At 49.3% G+C, this 18,000-nt stretch overlaps 1 protein-coding gene across 5 annotated transcripts; it reads left to right on the plus strand.

Moving 5' to 3' along the window:
* The first annotated feature begins 1,199 nt into the window (after positions 1-1,199).
* SLC5A11 (solute carrier family 5 member 11) lies at positions 1,200-17,970 on the plus strand. 5 transcript variants are annotated; one of them, XM_069810550.1, is made up of 16 exons: positions 1,200-1,485; positions 4,597-4,773; positions 5,696-5,767; positions 6,480-6,584; positions 6,838-6,897; positions 7,414-7,518; positions 8,923-9,028; positions 9,861-9,941; positions 10,369-10,574; positions 11,402-11,537; positions 12,305-12,412; positions 12,812-12,962; positions 13,200-13,368; positions 14,141-14,356; positions 15,583-15,745; positions 16,850-17,970. In XM_069810550.1, the coding sequence occupies exons 2-16, from the start codon at positions 4,642-4,644 to the stop codon at positions 17,068-17,070; spliced, it is 2,031 nt and encodes a 676-aa protein (XP_069666651.1). In that variant the 5' UTR covers positions 1,200-1,485; positions 4,597-4,641; the 3' UTR covers positions 17,071-17,970. The 5 variants fall into 5 exon arrangements, 4 of the variants coding, with proteins under 4 accessions (XP_069666651.1, XP_069666652.1, XP_069666649.1 ...); XM_069810551.1 differs by lacking the exon at positions 1,200-1,485 and adding an exon at positions 2,675-3,405 and having other exon boundaries at positions 16,109-16,984; XM_069810548.1 differs by lacking the exon at positions 1,200-1,485 and adding an exon at positions 2,676-3,405.
* Positions 17,971-18,000: the final 30 nt, after the last annotated feature.

An 18,000-nucleotide genomic window follows, 5' to 3' on the forward strand; every position in this document is an offset into this window, starting at 1 on the left:
GAATTCAGGAAAAAGTGGCATAGACTGGGAGGTAGCACAAGGCACCTGGATGCTGAATTTGAAGCCCTTGAGGATCCACCTTGTTCTAACACAATTTAGGAAAATCTGGGTTTTCCAAATTCTAGCAGATCAAATTAAAGCATCTCCAATCGGAAGATTCAAAGACCTTTAGTTATGTTCATCAGAATTGTGAGCTGAGTGTGAAACAATGAGATAAAACACAGACACTAGGTTTTTCCAACTTTCCTTTCTGGTTTTGTAGACTCTGGGGTGCCTTTTTTTTTTAACTTGCCTGTGTTGTCAATCTAGAAAACTCAAAAGTGAAGGCAAGAGGTGAATTTCTGATTCTAGCAGCTGAGATTGTCAGAGAAGGGGTAAGTTTCACAAAACCTTCGGTAAAAGCAGTGCAGTTCATTGCGACATTACATGACTAGTGAGTGAAAGAGACAAAAGCAGCACCTGCGCTCAGAGATGCTGCTCACGCCCGGCCAGCGACGCGGGACCGGCGTTCCCCGGGGGCTGCCCTGCTTTGGCCGAGACTTTCACCCAGGTGTCGCAGAAGAGCTGAGGACTCGCCAGTAAAACGTGCCCTTAGGGGATCACAGACATTAAAATTTGGGTTGATAACTCCACCGTCAGTATATGGATTAGGCTTGTGTAAGGACAGCGCCCATGCTCGATCTGCCCTGCCAGCTAGCAGGTTACCTGCCCAGCAAGAGACATGGGGCTTCTCGGTGGTGCTGCCCTGGGGCTCTGTGCACCCCGATTTCAGAGATGATATGGTTTAGTGGGCATGGTTAATGGTTGGACTCGATGATCTTGAAGGTCTTTTCCGACCTAAATGATTCTATGATTCTATGTACAAGCTGCCTCCTGCCACAGTCTCTTGCTGTGCTGGAAGGTCCCTCTTCAGCATCATTCTCTGTGTGTTATTTGGCTGTAAGTGTTTATCAGATTTTTCAGACAGGTGATGCTGAAACCAAAACCTCCAGCCTGGTCCCCGAAGGGAACTCGATTCTGGGATTAACCTACAGACTCAGAAATGAGTTATGAACCCCAGCCCACAGATGAGTTCTGCTCTTTGTAAGGCTTAGGCATAAGCCTAGAGACAGGACTAGCTGTCAGCTCTCCCCTGTGTCACAGGCTGTCAGCTCGAGAGGACATCAGCACGGATTTGTTTTTATTGTTACTTGTCCCTTCTCTAGCTGCGCAGATTGCCTAAGAGAATGGCACTCTGTGGAGTTTGACCCATGAGCCCTGATAGTGAAAATAATACACTTCTCACCAGAGCCACAGGAGACCGAAGGAGTAACTTCGGGCAATTAGTTTAACTTTGACTATAAATATTCCTTCTCATTCCTTGTGACATCGTTAACAGCTCCGCTGGCAAATCCCGATTCTCTGGCAATATTTAAGCTGCCTGTCAGTTGGCAGAGGCTTGGTGGTGCCCGGCGCAGGGAACAGAATGAGACCCAGCTGAGCACAGTAAGTTCCCTTTCAGCTTCTACTGCGAGTCGGGGAGCTCCGGTTGGTGTGTGGGTTCGGGGCTGCTGCTGGGCTGCGTTTCAGCCCCGGCGAGCGGTGGTGTCTTTAGGAGGTGGATGGACCTGGGAATGCTTTAAAAAAATCCCGTTGAGGAGGCATTTAGAGTGATACAGTCCCGACGGGTTACTCGAGACCCACGTGGGCTGCGTCTCTGCCGGCACCATTGATAAAGGGCTGGCTTCAGCGGCTTCATTTCAATGCCACGGATGTTCCTTCCTCACAATCTCTGGCGGGGAAAGCGCTGCCGCCTGTGCCAGGAACCGAGGGACACCGGGCTGTGAGCTGAATTCACAAAACGGGCAAAATTTCCACTGGGCCGTGGCAGGGTTAGGATCTGAAATCAGAGCAACCGAGTCTACTGCATCTTTCCTAACGCCCAGCCTCACCCCACGGCTCTGGGAGCCACAAGAGGAGCTTTAACTGGGCACCTGTATTCACTTCTGGGAATTTCCCCTGGAGTATATCCCACGTTTCCTTTTTTTACTGATGGGCACGACAAATGCCTGCAAGAGCTCTGCCCCAGATCTGCACACATTTCAGAGGGAAAGACACAACACTCTCCTGCATGTGTGGCTGAATCCCATCTGAGACTGAGCATACGTAGCTTATAGCGCTGGCTGTGCTGCCGGTGCTAACCACCTGCTGCAGGCCCTGAGATGGGAATTGTCTCGGGATGGAAAGAAACAGCAATATCAGAGCTGCCAAAGAGAAAGTAGGAGGTGTTAGAGTGGGGTTAGCGACTTCCCAAGGCTGGCATACCAAACCCTATTTTTCTTTTCCTAGTTAGAGGTTAAGCATGCCAGTAAAAACTCAGCAGCAGCCAAGATACATTGCCTCTTAAAGAGGTAAGATAGCGCTGATCTTCTGATCATCAGCACCCTGCATCCTTGCAAGGCAGAAGCTCCCAAGGAATTCAGTGGGATCCAGGGGCTTTATAAGGCACAGAAAAGGCTCTTCCAAGGTGCTGCAAGTCCCCGGTCCCAGCCCGGTGCTGCCACTGCTGCCGCTCCACCAGAACATGGCTCTGTACCATCCCTGCCTCTTGCGCTGGAGGCTGCCGATGTCTCAGGAGACAACCCCTCCGCTGTGGAAAGCGGGCGATGGGATGGTATCTGCCACCAGAAAACTCCTTATTTATTGCCCAACCTTTTCGTAAACACACGAGCCCGGCAGCCCCGCTCCAGGCAGAGCCCGCGCCGCAGGACCGGGTGTAGCGGGGACGCAGGGCAGGGCTCGCCCTCCCGAACGCTTCCCAGCAGGAGACACGGCTGCAGCTCCATCACCGCGGCGGTTGCGGCTCCGTTCCCTCTCTGCTTTGCTCACACACCTGGGCAGGAGGTGCCCGGCGGTGCCGCCGGTGCCAGGAGAGCAGCCAGTTGCACTTGGGGCCAGTCTTCGGGCCACAGGTGAGTTAAGGGCAGGCTCCAGCTGCGGTTCGACACCTCAACGAAGGGGCGAAGCCGACAGAGGTTGTGAAACATGCGACCAAGGGACAGGGCGGCTGTTTCGGTCTGTGCTTTGCTGCACACCGGGCGTTCAGAGGAAGAACTTGTTCGACCGCTTGTTGTCCGACCGTCCACGCCGGGAGCCCCGGGCTGGTGCAAGCCACCCTTCGCCCCACCTTCTTCAGCTTTTTGGCAAGGGGGAGCTTATAAGTGTCACCTTACAAGTGCAAGAGAGGCCAAAGGACCTGGCCAGCCGCGTAGGCGGGAGGAGGACGAGGACCAGCAGACGCTCGGCCCAGCTGTCCCGGTGACGCCGGGACTGGACCCGGAGCTGAGCCGGCTGCGAGGTGGTGCCGAGGCCGGGGAGTGCCGGCGCTGCCCCTCTTCGGAGGAACCGTCTCCTCGGCTCAGCAGGGTAAGAGAAATAATCCCAAAATCTGCTCCGTGGCTCCAGCGCGGCAGTGAGGTGCCGGGTCCGGCGATCCCTGGTGACCGACAGCGGCCACCGCCGAGCCAGGGACTCCCCGGGGTGTGCTTGGCCGCACCAGGGCTGCCGCTCGCCTCCTGTCCTGCTCTCAAAGCCGAGGTGAGGGCAGGAGGAGGTAATGAGGAGGGACTGCATTAATTCAAATACCTGACCAACCTCCTCGCATGGACTTTATCCTGCCCCTCTGCCGAAGGGCAGCAGCCTGGCACCGTGGGGCACTCGGGAGAGCTCCCGAGAGCCCTTGCAGGTGTCCCACGTCTCCTCATCAGGCGCTTCTGGAGAAGAAAATGAGTTTTTATTCCTGTGGGAAACACACGAGTATCTCACCCGCAGGAAACACCTCTGCGGGCTGGTGTGCAGGAGGGAGCCCCAGCTCCGGCACTGGCTCTTCTGCCGCTTGGTGCCGGTCCCACACCACCGCACTGTCTGCCGGCGGTGCTTGCTGCTCACCCCCGCTGCCCTGGCCCGCTCCAGCGAGGCAGAGGGTTCCTCCATCCCTGTGCTCAGCATCACGCTGCCAGCCTCTGTTCCCGATAAGGGAGTTCTCGGAGAGGGCAGTGCCTGCGCGCTGGGAAGTCAGCCTTACTCAGGAGGAGACCCAAGCACTCTCTGCACCCAAGTTTGAGCTCTCGCTGGAGCAAAGGAGGAAAATGCCATCGCCGCTGGAGCAGTTCATGTGTCTTCCCATCCCAGCGGCTCATCACAGGCACATTTCTGGCAGCGGCTTCTCATTGAGGCCAGTCCTGCAGTGCTGCTGCACTGGGACCTGCAGGCTGTCATCACCGGCTGCGCCACGTCCCGGTCCTTTCCTCTGGCTATTTCAGCTACTTACACCTTCTCTAATGCACCCATTTCTCCACCAGTTAGAGAATTATCCACTGCATGAGAAATCCAACCAACTCACAGTGGGCCTGCCTGCTGGCAGCATCTTCACGTCTCAGAAAGGGAGTCATGGATGAAGGCAAATGCCAGAGACAAGAGCCTTCTCCACAGCTCCGGCACAAGTAGCACCGCAGCCAGAACCACAGAGCCAGTAACCCCTGAATTATTCAAGAAACAGTCAACACCTTCATGGTGCTGCCACATCCTCTCCTAACCATGCAACCCATTTTTTAACAGATATATGCATCAAGACAAAGAAGCACTCAGCCTGCATAAGAAACCATGGAGACCACCAGCAGCACTCCATCCTCTGTGACCCCCCCGTGGGATGTGTTTCCCCAGAAGACGCTGGACTCTATAGACATTGCTGTTCTTGTGCTGTACTTCATATTTGTCCTCGTGGTTGGGCTGTGGGTAAGCAGATACTGTTAAAAACTTTCGTGTGTGCCCTGTTATACTGAAAAATATGGCTGGGTTGGCCTCAAATTATTTTACTTTGGCTCGAATCAAGCTGCACTTCCCTGGATTCAACCGAACAAGCTGAAGGACAGAGTTTACAGGTCCTTTTCCTCACTTCAGCCTGGGGAAGTGTCCTCACGGCTCCAGAGGAGAGCTGTTCAGCTCTAGTGTTTGCCAAGGTTTTGAGAACCCTTGTAAGGAAGAGGTCATCTAAGTACAAAGTATTGCTAAGAATAATGTTTTGTTCATCCAGGAAGGAATTGTGGTCCTGTAAATCACCTGTGCTTGTCTGCACTGGCCTCGATAGCAGATTCCGTAAATTGAAAATACTGTTTATATAAAATTAAGGCAGAAGTACATCCTTTTGGCATGACTTTTGTAATAGCAAAAGCACACTCTGGCTGTCATAAGGCAGAGATGAATAGTTGCTCCCTTCAAATGTGGTGCATAACACACATTGCATGAAACTATCTGAAATCTCTGAGGAACAGGAGTCAATGAGCAATACGTGCAATGCCGAGCATTTCTCTTGGCTGCACCTAATAACTAGGGACGTCTGCAGTTCTTGTCCAAAATTGCTTGCCTTCCTCATGGATCTGGAGTGATTTAGTTTGCTTATCACAGAAAACATTTAATCAGAATGCTGAGATGATAGAAAACTTTGCATGTGGCTTACAGCATTGGCTGGTTGCCTCCCTCATCTGCTGCTCTCTCATCCCCCAGGATTTCCCAGCAACAACTGCAGGTCCTTCAAGAAACCCTTTACTCTCATCTGATGACAGTACAGGGTTTCCCACTGGGGAAATTGCTTGGTGATGCTCTGAGCAGCAACTGAAATGATTGTTGAAACCTGTGTTCTGCTTTTCTGCTTTCCCAGTCCATGTGGAAGACGCAGCGCAGCACTGTAAAAGGCTACTTTCTAGCTGGAGGACAGATGGTTTGGTGGCCTGTAAGTATCTTTATCGTTACACTGCTTGTGCCCCTAGGCTACAGCAAGACTGAAAAGCACTTCTGTCCAAGCAGACCTTATTTCTTCAAACAGAAAGAAAACCCAAAACCAAAAGCCTTCCATGTTTTGCGAAGACCCAGTTATAATAGTGGGGTTTTCTTCCACATTTGAGACTGGAGAAGTGGTGTGGCTGCAGGGCACCTGCCAGAGCCCTGCACCCCACGAGAGCCAGCCTGCCGGCTTGCAAAGCCTAACTGGTTTTGCATGCTTTGATCTGGAGATTTCCAGAATTAACTGGGTGGTCCCATCATGGATGCAGCTTTATGTTGAGCCAGTCTGCTAGGTGGGGTATTTTTCATTTGGGCTGGTCTGGTGAGTCAGTATGTACTAATATAAGAACCTGATGATCTGACATTTCTATTTGTTACCTCCACCTTCTGCCCTGCTCCCCCGCAAAAGACTAGACACTGGTTTGGAAGCAGGATGGTCCTAAACATGCCTACAAATGAGCAACAGGCAGTGAATGATGAAAGAAGCTGGAGAGAGGTGCCAGAGTCACTGAACATGTAGGCAAAAGAAGAAGGTGGCAAAGGGTGACAAGGATTTCACATCCTCTGTAGTCATGAGTGGGGAAACAGCATCACTGTGTTCTCACCAGGCTGAGAACAACGCCTTGTTCCAGGGCCAGATCCCATTTCCTATCTTTCTCCAGGTGGGCGCATCCCTGTTTGCCAGCAATGTTGGAAGTGGTCACTTCATCGGCCTGGCTGGGTCAGGAGCCGCCTCGGGAATTGCCGCGACAGCCTACGAGTGGAATGTGAGTGTGGCTCGGTGGCTCTGTAGCCATCTCCGTGGTGTACAGGGCAACTCCAACACCAACGAGTCACCACACAAGGGTGTAGGTCTGGCAGCTCCAAAGGCTCGGGCTCCCGCTGCATGAGCTAGAAATCACCACCAGCTGCTGGGGGTTTGAGGGATCTGAGGGATAACCCAGCCCTCGTATCCCCATCGATCCACCTGGTCACAGCCTTGATCAGCATCGCTGACCTTCCTTTCTATTTGCTTTGCAGGGGATGTTTTGTGTTTTGGTGCTGGCCTGGCTATTCCTTCCGATTTACATAGCAGCAGGAGTAAGTAGATGGGATGTTGTGTCCATCAGTGATTTGCTGGTATTTAAACCACCTGTTTGGCTCCTGAGCTTAACCATCTCTTGCTGCACCTGTGCTGCTTCTGGAAGGCAGGGCATGAGCCACGGTGCGCCCGGCTGCTCCGGGGGCCTGAGCTAAAGCGGAGGAGAGCTGCTGCCCGGGAACTGCACTGAGGGTTCGGGTGTGGGGGCCGGAGAGCTCCACTACCCCTGGCAATGGAGTAGAGTTGCTCCATCTCCTGAGGAGATGGACAGAGGCTCTCACATCACAGTTTATAGTGAGCCTTCTGTCAGACATTACAGCAAAGTCGGTGCTTGCTAAGCTGTCGTGCTGGCCTAAGTAGACAACCGAGAACCAAATACCAGCACGGTGCAACTAGCAGGGCCCTTCAGGTCTTCTACCAATGCAAACCGACCACACCGGCTCCGTGGGTGAGCCCTCAGCAATTCATGGGTGCAATCGTGTACCACCCTCTCTGACCGTATGCCTCTCGTGTAGGTTACTACCATGCCAGAATACCTGCAGAAACGTTTTGGAGGCAAAAGAATTCAGATGTTCCTGGCGATTCTCTACTTGTTCATCTATATCTTCACCAAAATATCAGTAAGTAGAAAAAAATGGAAACAGACTGAATTCAATTCACTTTGGAAGCATGTTGATCAGCAAGGCTGAGAAATGCAACTACTGGCCCTTCCCTATATTAGCAGAAAAGGGTGTATCATCAAAATACCTAAGGAAGATAGACTATAGTTGTTTTGAGAACCTATACAAAAAGAATAACTTTTTTTTTTTCCCCCATTAAGCATCTGAATGCTTGCTACAGTAGGAGGGAAAGCTAGGTGTCAATGTCCTGAGCAACAGTTTATTGAAAAGTTGAGCTGTGAGTGTGGATGCATTTGTTGTTAGATTTTGTACGTCTGGCAGCTTACCCAGTTTCTTCCCTTTGCATATTTATTGCCTGCGCAGACACCAAATGCTGTTATGTGCAGGATGAATAAGAATGGAGGAGTTGGTATGTGTTTAGGTGAAAAGAGTTTAGTGATTTATTGCACCTGTTTGATGTAGTGCCTTGAATAAATAACTGAATCAACCCTTGCGCAACACCTCACTAGCTGTTTATTAACCGTGCAGCAGTGCATTAATCTGTGAAATCAGACGAGTCCCTGCTGGTGTTTTTCCTGTATGTACAGGGCCAAAGTGGGACGCACTGTCTGACACACGCCTGCCTGTGTCCCCTCTGAAACGGACGCTAGTCACAGGGTTCGGGTGGCACCAAGGAGCTAGGCTCAGGTTCTCCTCTAGAAAAAAAGGAGCTGTTTGATGGAAATCTCTGAAATCTCTGATAATGAGTCCTGTATCCAGGATGCTTTTATATCTGTCTGTCATTCTGTGGTCTGCAGTTTGCCTATCCTAATGCTCTCCTAAAACGCAGCATTTTCACGTAGCTGCAGAGCTCGTTGTTCAGGGCTGGGTCCCAGCCCCGAGGACACTCTTCCTTATTATCTTGCTGTCACCGTGTCAGCAGGGAGGAATTCGCATTACAGCAAACTGGTGCTGGGGCTGGTGGCAGGCTGAGGCACCCGGGGAAGGTTTGCACCGCCGGTGCTCCGGTCCCCCGGCCAGCGCAGCTCTCCCCACCCAGCTCACTGGTGCTCCGGGGAAGAGATAAGCTCACCCCACCCAAATGCCTTTTTCTCAGAGAGCTGTGCGTGCTCCCCTGCTCTCGGGACAGCTCCATCACCCCCATGACCAGTCATAATAAACTGTCTAAATACCAAATTGAGCCTGGTCCTAATGCACAGTAGGCAGGAGCTGGGGCTGCAGAGGGATGTGCCACACGGAGAAGACGCTGCGGGGAGCTGGGGAGTCATGAGCTTTACAAAACAGACTGGTCCCACTAAAGGAGACAGCCTGGTCAGCTAAATGTTCACGCTCCCTGGCACTACCAACTTTGAGGGGCTCGGTAATATCGTCATTGCAACTGTGATAACTATCCTCTTTCTCTAGGTCGACATGTATGCTGGGGCCCTCTTCATTCAGCAAGCCTTACACTGGGACCTCTATATCGCTGTGGCAGGCCTGCTGGCAATCACAGCCGTTTACACTGTCGCGGGTACGTGGCTGAGTTTCAGATCATACCACAGATCCTGCTGAGTGAGCTGAGCATGTTCACGTGATGCACCGTGCATCCTCATGCTTGTGACAGGAGTCCTGCGTTTCCCATACAATCTGGTTTTGCCATGAGTGTGGACAAAGGGGGGGGAAAAAGCAATTGACAATGCCTGTTAAGAAAAAATTACTGGGTAAGAGTAAATGAATACACCTTATAAAGGCCACACCAGGTACGGATGCATGTCAGTTCTGCTTTAAGGAGAAGCTATGCTTGAGGCATTTGCACAATACATTTTTCCTCTGGGCTTTTTGGAGGTATGAGTGATTTACATAACAATGAACCGTGTAATGCAGAAAGCATTGTCAATCTTGGATGCCCTTTCAGGGCTTATGAGTGGCCAAATGGAAAAAAGCCATGCACGGAGTAAGCAGCAAATCCGAAGCAAATAAAGGTTGCTCCTTTCCCAGTGCTCACCCCTAGTGATATTGCTCATAAACCCCCCCCTTTTTTTTTCTTCTTCTCTTATTCTTCCTTATTCAGCTTGGGCTTTGTTTTGGAGCTTTTCCATGTATTTCCCGTAGAAGTACTTATACTGGACTTTGGCTTTTTAGTGACAAAATGGTGACTCATTATGATTCAAAACATGAGAAATTTCAGCCAAAGTGTAATGCACAGCAATTGGCCAAACTGCCCCCCAACACGGTCAAAACACGCCAGCCTGCCACGCAAGGGGCTCAGCTTACGCTGCTTGTCAAAAACTTGTGCAAAGTGTGAGATGCTATGACAGAACAAACCCAGTTTCCCACAGTTTGCTGCTTCTCTGTGATTGTAGGTGGCCTGGCAGCTGTGATATACACAGACGCTCTGCAAACTCTAATCATGCTGATCGGGGCTGTGACTCTCATGGTCTTCAGTAAGTACTTCCCTGGGGTTTTATTACTAAAACTATGATAGAAGCTTTACCAAGTACTACAAACAAGCTGGATCATCACAACTGATTACTCAACTGATGTTCTGGGAACTGCTTTCTATATATTCTTCTGTTGGAATATATGCTCCTACAAATAATCTTACAGTAGTTCTTTATGTGGTAAAAATGCATGAGTACTCCCTGAAAAATCTCTGAAGAAATACATTCTGAAGCACTATTATAGGTGAACAAGCACCTTCTCTAGCCAGCAGTTGTAGTGTTATGCTATCCCCCAGCCCAATGTTAGAGTCAATAGCTTCTGATTTTTAAAGAACACTTCTGAAGGATCACCTGCAGCAAACTACAGAGACTGAAAATCAGAGCACCGACCCAGGAAGATGTGATAACTGCTTCTCATGACCTATTCTAGGCTTTGTTGAAGTTGGTGGTCTTGAAGGTTTGCAGACAAAATACTTCGATGCCATTCCCAGCACCCGCAAAGAAAACAGTAGCTGTGGCTTGCCAAGAGAAGATGCTTTTCACATTTTCCGAGACCCTGTTAACTCTGACCTTCCCTGGCCAGGAGTTTTGGTGGGAATGACCATTCCGTCCCTGTGGTACTGGTGTACAGATCAGGTGGGTTACTGCTTACTTCTTTGTCTGGTTTCAAGAACATGCTATTGCTTGTTTGAATTTGATTACAAACCTAGGGTTTACAAAGTAGCCTGGACTGGTTTACTATTTCTGATGGGAATTCAGTAAAATCTGATGGTTTCAATCGTAAAGATGCAAAACTTAAGATGCACAACTAAATTTTGGGAATAATTTCAATGTAAAAAGGGGTAAGAATGTGTTTGTGAGTTAATCCCAGTCTATAAAGATGTTTTATGTCTGTGGTTTGTTGTTTGTTTTTTAACTTAAGCCTTTCACTTCTTCTGAACCACCTGTGAATTCACTCTTTCCACTTTCCAGGGGTCTGATTACCCTCTTAGGTACATCAGAGCCAGCAAGACTGAAGCCCTAAGCAACCTCCTGATGTTCCTGTAGTACTTTTATTTAAGTCACTTTGCTTGTTTCAGACTCTGTCCTGCTTTGACAGGAAGGCTACTAACCTGGCCCGGCTTAGCCATTGGGTCAGGGAAGTCCCAAACAAAAGAATAAGAAAAGAAAATTCTAAGCCTGAGTATGATTAGTTAAGGAACAGATTATGCAGCATGGTATACTGCAGAAGAAAGGCTCGGATTTGATGACACAGGCAGTGCCTTTCAGGTCTACATTTCTGTAAGGTACTCGGGATCTGAAACAAGAATTATAAAGCTACAGCCAAGCTCTGTGTTCACCCTTCTAAGATTTCAATAGTTTAGAGGAGGATAAAGTGTACGCATGAATGCAATCGGTATCATGTCATCTACAGCTAGCTGCTCTCTGCTGACAGCAGACCAAACACATTTCTTAATTTCTAGGTCATCGTTCAGAGGTCCCTTGCTGCTAAAAACCTCTCTCACGCCAAAGGAGGCTCCTTGATGACCTCTTACTTGAAAATTTTGCCCCTCTTTATGATGGTGATGCCAGGCATGATCAGTCGGATTCTCTTCCCGGGTAAGTGCTGAAGGAGAGATCTGTTCCCTCTATTTATCACTACTGGTTGTGCCTGCTCTATGGAGCTGGAACAGCCTTTACCAAGTAAGTTAAAAGGTTGTAATACATCAAATGCCCAACATATGATGAAATTTTCTTCCAGTTATAAGCTGGAGAATGCACATCCTCCTACAGCAGACTCCAGACACCTGTTGCACAACACGCTGCTCCGTGTGCTAGAGCAGTTGGCTGTCATCCTTTCTCATAGCAGTTGTGCTGATCTATTCTGAGCTTGCTACCTGCAGCTGCTCTGCATTTTGATCATACACTTAGGCCCCCTCCGGCACCCAGCGTGTTACGTCTCCTGCAATTTAAGTTTGAGGCACTGAGAGAAATCCTAACACACCACCTTGAATGCTGTAAACTGCTTGCTGGGTAGAAATGTGTGGATGTGCTTGTCTGTGAGGAGCTGTGCCAGAAGCGGGTGGATAGCCTTAGTCCTCAAGTGAGCAACATTCCTAGAGAAGAATTAGACATGCAAGGCAGGTCAGCTACCTATACTGATTCTGTCTTTTGCATGGAAGGAAAAAAAGGGAAAACAGAGAAGCCCAATGCTGCCCTTTCTCGCTGTGTTGAGATAGTCCTCTGTCATTTGCTCAAAGCTTTCCAAGCTTTCCAGTATTTCACTTAGAAAGCAGTTTACAACATTCAGTAGACTAACCCGGTTAGATATATTGGTTTATTGTGGCTACGGAATACTGCTTCTCACTCCCCCCTGCTTATTTTAGATCTGGTGGCTTGTGCAGATGCAGAAATTTGCCGAAAAATCTGTGGCAACCCATCTGGCTGTTCGGATATTGCTTATCCTAAGCTGGTCATAGAACTTCTGCCTGTAGGTAAGGAGCTTGGTAATGGTGCTGGCACTGATGGGTATGGTACGCACCAGCCAAAAGGCATCCGTGAGAGAAGTTCGGAGAGGAAAATACTCTGGAACTATAATTTCAGTGGGGTTTATGTTGGGCTTGGTGAGACAGTGGCAAAGGACAGGATGCAACAGGAGAGATAGGTGATGATCCAGTATCCAGAGGTCTAATTCAGTCAAATTTGGATAAGAGATAAAGTGCAGATATTTAACAATGAGAATCAATTGTTAGCACCTCCCTATCACTGCCATTTTAAAACTGGGGATAAAAACATTTTTAAAAGTCTGTTCTAGTTCAAAGAAGAATTCGAGGACATCCTACAGTGGGGTTATTGGGGATTCCTCAGGGCAGCTGTACTTCTTCTGTTTCTAGGACTCAGGGGCCTGATGATGTCAGTGATGATAGCAGCTCTCATGTCCTCCCTGACTTCCATCTTTAATAGTGCCAGCACCATTTTCACGATGGACCTCTGGAAACACTTCCGTCCTCGTTGCTCTGAGTGGGAACTCATGATTGTTGGCAGGTATGGAGAATTAGGACATGCATATTATATCAGAGCCTGAGCATTAGAGAGACATCTCGGCACACCTCGCAGCCTGCTGCCCCTGTACAGATGTAGTATCTTCATATTGCACAGGTTTGGTAGAGGACTAGAGTGGAGGCCTTATGGTTACAAGAGATCTCAGTCAGAGTATTGCAAGCTGAGCAATTGGAAAAGAATGGCCTGAGCTAACAGTAATGGCATCTTTTTCTTGCACAGGGTCTTTGTGTTGCTGCTCACTGTGGTCTCCATCCTGTGGATCCCACTGGTACAGGCTGGCCAGGGAGGACAGCTCTTTATTTACATCCAGTCGATCAGCTCCTACCTGCAGCCCCCCGTGGCAATGGTGTTTATACTGGGTTGCTTCTGGAAAAGAGCAAATGAAAAGGTAACAACTCTGCTGTGCTCAGCATGGTCACTTCTGTGGCCTCGCTGTCCTCACGAGGGTCCTGCGGTTCAAACCACCACCCCAGGCTGCAGTTCTGCTGCCTCCTGTAGTGTTTGGGAGAATGAATGCACCCAGACCTCTGCACAACCCAAGCAACCATCACCAATACAGGAGGGAGCAATGCCTGCTGTTTTTCAAAGACTCCACTGGCATTTCAGAAGGAGATGACTGCATCGCTCCGTTGCAGGGCGTCCTTCACAAATCTTGAAGCCTGTTAGGGTCTTACTAGCCATCAGCTTGTTTATTACATGGCCTCGTATTATCTGCATCAGGGGGGCTACAGAAGGCATAGTGAGCCCAGAGAGCGAAGAAGCCAGGCCAAATGGCATCAGGAGTCTTAAACCTCCAGTTTCTCCACAAAGACTGGTGCTGGGCTTCGGTTATGCGGAAAGCAGTTGTCAGCCCCCTGGGGTTAAGGCAACTATTAGGATAAAAATATCACTCTTCGAAGTGTTCTAGCATGAGATGTTATCCTTCCCCTCCATACCAAAACTAATGACCCACTTGACCCCCCAGAGGAGAGGTACCAGGCTACTGTAATAGCACTGGCAGACCTAGATAGCAAGAGCAGAAAAGGAAGGAAAAGAAGCCCACCAAAAAACCAGCAAGAAGAAAGCCTGGCCAGCTTGTAGCCTGAGAATGGGGGTACAGCCCTGGATCCCAGGTGGATGCATGCTTCTCGCTCCAATAAAGAATACCCTTCCTTTCCTAGGGCGCGTTCTGGGGCCTGGTGATTGGGCTGCTGCTGGGTGTCATTCGGCTGGTGCTGGACTTCATCTACCCAGAGCCCCAGTGCGGCGAGACCGACCTCCGACCAGGCGTGGTGAAGTACATGCACTATCTCTACTTCTCCATGGTCCTGGCCGTGATCTCCACGCTCACCGTGCTGGTCGTGAGCATGCTCACAGAACCCCCCTCGGAAGAAATGGTGCGTCACCCCTTCAGATTTCTTTTGTTATTTGTAAATGGTTTCCAGGATGCCCCACGCTACGTCCATGGGAATAATGTGGGGATAAAGAATCTGGAAATGGAAGTTTCCATTCATTCTTTATTTATGATCACACCTGCAATAACCTGTAACTGCAATCCCTCCTCTGCTCCAGCACCCTGCTGCCATTTAAGTTTTTGGTCCCATAAATCCAGAGTCCCACCCTGGAAACTGGTCAACAGTAGATGCTACAAAGAGCTGTTCTTAAGTTCAAACATGTGTGTTTAATCCATGACAAATTAGCTTTTTCCCTCTATTTTCCAAGAAATTCCAGCTTCTGGGTCATCTTTATCAACTCTCTTACTAATTTAGTGAGGAACCATTTTTACTCGCAGAAAAAGAGAAATCAAGGGCAGAGAGCACACTTCCTCTGGAACAGGTTTGTGCCAGTTTGACTATTTTCAATAGATATATTGAGGCTACAGAAACACATTAATAGCAGAAAGGAGGGCCAGAGGGACCTTCAGAAATCATACAGCCAACGCATCCTCTTGCTTCAAGACAGGACTAACCTGACAGATTTCTGAAAGACCTGGTGAACTTATTCTTAGAAATCCCCAGAGAGGAAGAATGCCCAGGGAGGGGTGTGAACAATTCGAGAGCTCACCTGCCCTCCCAGGAGCCGTTTCTCCTCATCTCCAACCTGAATCTTTCTAACTTCATGTTGTGCTCATCCCTTCCTGTCCGCCCTATCGTTGATATTGAGAACATTCCTCTTTAATGAGTCTTTTACATATTTGAAGAAAATTATCATGTCTCCCACCTGTCTTCTCTTCTCTCAACAACCCCAGTTCTTTGAATCATTCCTCCCTGGCCACAATTTCCATTCTTTTTGCTCCCTTCACTGACCCGCTCTCAGTCTGCATCCAGTGACGGTCCCGTGCAGAAATGCCGCCTCCTCAGTGAGTGAAGAATGCCATCCTTCAGAGAGTGTAGCTGTAGAAACAGCTATCGTGTTCCAGACAAAACTAAACCCAACATGCTGATGGTAGCCATCGCTTCTGTAGTTACCAGCTGAGCACTTGGCTGTTCACCTGCTCCAACAGAGCAGGAGAACAGATTTCGGCCCCTCTAAGTGTTCTCTCTGCAGGCTACTCTACTGCTGAGGTAGTCCTTTAAACAACCATGAAAGCAGTTTTCTTTAACACCACTCTTCATGCCATCAGATAAGTCGGCTTACCTGGTTCACACGTGGGGATCTACCAGTCAAGAAAGACCTAGCAGTCAGCCCTTCCCCTGATGCTGCAAAAGGAGTGTGTGAAGCTGAGCGTCCAGCTCTCCAGATTGATATAAGCATTGCTTCTGAAAATAGTTCAAATGATAATAAATGTAAGTGCTCCAACATCGTATTCAGTAATACCTACACTTAACAACCCTAGGCATTATGTAAAGGCTTTGAAGACAAGAAACGTTAAAACTACTTCCTCTGGATTTCTGTAACTTCAGGGCATGCTAAAAGCTTTTTACCTGGCAGTGTTACCTAAGCAGAAGTTTAGTTTCTTTTCCATCTCTTGATGGCATTACATATGCTTGAAATCAAGAAGGAGCTGGATGGGATACAGAAAGCCATGCCCATTATCCTGCACTAGCGACTGGTGCTGCTTGCACCTGCTGCAAGGAGAAGTGGTTGAAAAAGGGGAGGGTGGAGGAAAACCACAATTATTTTCATGAAATTCCATTTCTGTTTTTCAGTGATGTTTTCTGATCGACTCTAGCAGCAGGGAGAACCCAGAGCCCTGGGCGGAGTTCTTGACAGATCAGTGAAGGAGGATTTACATTTTTTAAAACTTGTACTTGTCGGTATTAGGTACAAACATGCATAGCAACTCATTCTGCATTTTCCAGCGATGATTATCATCACTTGTTTTTGCCAGGCTTGGGACACTGTTTATGTAACTTTGCAGCTTTTGCTGTGTATTCCTTTGATCTATAAAAAGCTGTTGAAAAGATCAGTAAGTTAATGAGTTACGGTGCAGATCTCCCAACTGCCGGGAGGTCTCACGTTTGTTGTGCACGAGCGCTGTCTTCCCGGCATTTAGTCGTGTACGCCCTAACCCACACCAGAGCTGGGAAAATTCCATTTACACATGTGTGGCGTGGAGTAAACCTAAATAGACTAGAGCATGCCACTTGCAAGAGGAAGCTGATGGGCACCAAGCAGCTACAGCTGAGCTTTTAGGTTTGGTCTACTGTTACCATTTCTTAAACTGTTGAGCACAGCAGAACTAGAGCTCAGAGCTCCAGGGAAGGATGCAATTGGTACTGCAGCCCCAAAAGATGCTAATTGCAGGGCTTCCTACACCTCAGGATAGCTAGTGTATAGAATGCTGGTGCGTTTTTGCATCAAAACCCATTGTACAGGACCACACTGATACATTCCTGGGATTTGTTTGGTTGGCGAGACTTATACCTCACTATTCACTGTCTTTTTAGGTACAACTAACACCAAAGGGAAGTCGAAGCTGATGACCACCTTTCTGTGGCTCTGTGGGATGGAGCGCAAACAGGAAAACGCCGAGAACGCGGCACCAACTAAACCCGAGCCGCTTCCCATGGCTTCCCTGGAGGAGAAACCGCTGGTGAAACACGTCCTGAACATCAACTTGCTATTATGTGTATGTGCTGGGCTCTTTCTCTGGGCCTACTTCGCATAGCAGTTGGCTATTCAATTCCAGATGACATCAACTAATTTTAATTGGTGTAAATAATAATAATTAGCAGAGGGTTAATGTAATTCTTAATGCTTCCTAAATTTTATTTAAGAAGACAGACCCTCCTCCCTAATCCTTTCCTTACTTCTAATGAGGGCCTGGCTGTGAAAGGTGCTGAGTGCTCGGCACCATCACCGTCAGACCCGCACTGGCACCAACAAGATGGGTGTAAAGAGCTAAGGCAGGCAGCTAGGCAGAAGAGGTTTGTTTGGTCATTTTAAATATTTAATTACGCTCTTTGGGGTTAGAGCACTGCCTGGAATTCAGGAAATCTGGATTCCCTTCCTATTTATGCCCCTATAACCAGCTACAACCACTTGGTTCCCCTTTGGTTCAGCTCCTCTGCCCTCGAGTAACCCGACCAAGTGCCCGGTGGAGGGCCGAGGCCTCTTGTCCGTGCTCCGTCGGAGCAGCGAGCCGTGCCCCGCTGGCTCAGCCGTGTCTGTTCGGCTTCCTCCGTCAGCACGGTGGGCAGAAGCGTCTGTGCAATTAGCACCCACGGACCCGCTGCCACTTCTGGGCGACGTTAGCTCTCGGGGCCTGCCCGCCTCGCAACCTCCCCTCGCAGCGCTGCGATGGCGGGGCCGGCCAGCCGACCGATGCCAGCGCCCAGCGTGGAAACTGCCCCAAAACTGTCACCGGGAGCACCCGAAGGAACCCAACCAGCCCAAACCCACCGGGTACTGCCAGGGAAGAGGTGTCTGGCAGCACCCCCTCGCCTGCTGGGGAGGGCCCGGCACCCCGCAGCCATTCCGCCAGCACTCCCAACGCCAAGACCCTCGACCGCCTTCCATCTGGCTTTGTGTAGCTGCTGATAAACTTATTAAAAGAGCGAGAGCTGCTCCCTGCCTGCCTGGAGTGTGTGGGGCTCTG

The sequence above is a fragment of the Haliaeetus albicilla genome, chromosome 22 (genome assembly GCF_947461875.1).
Source record: "Haliaeetus albicilla chromosome 22, bHalAlb1.1, whole genome shotgun sequence".
Classification (NCBI taxonomy): Eukaryota; Metazoa; Chordata; class Aves; order Accipitriformes; family Accipitridae; genus Haliaeetus; species Haliaeetus albicilla.

What these genes read in the sequence shown, in the direction of transcription:
- SLC5A11 (XM_069810550.1), top strand. Translation starts at nt 4,642, where the DNA reads ATGGAGACCACCAGCAGCACTCCATCCTCTGTGACCCCCCCGTGGGAT. An exon ending in TGTGACTCTCATGGTCTTCA is followed by an intron (nt 9,942 to 10,368) that starts GTAAGTACTTCC and finishes GACCTATTCTAG; the next exon opens with GCTTTGTTGAAGTTGGTGGT. An exon ending in GAACTCATGATTGTTGGCAG is followed by an intron (nt 12,963 to 13,199) that starts GTATGGAGAATT and finishes TTTCTTGCACAG; the next exon opens with GGTCTTTGTGTTGCTGCTCA.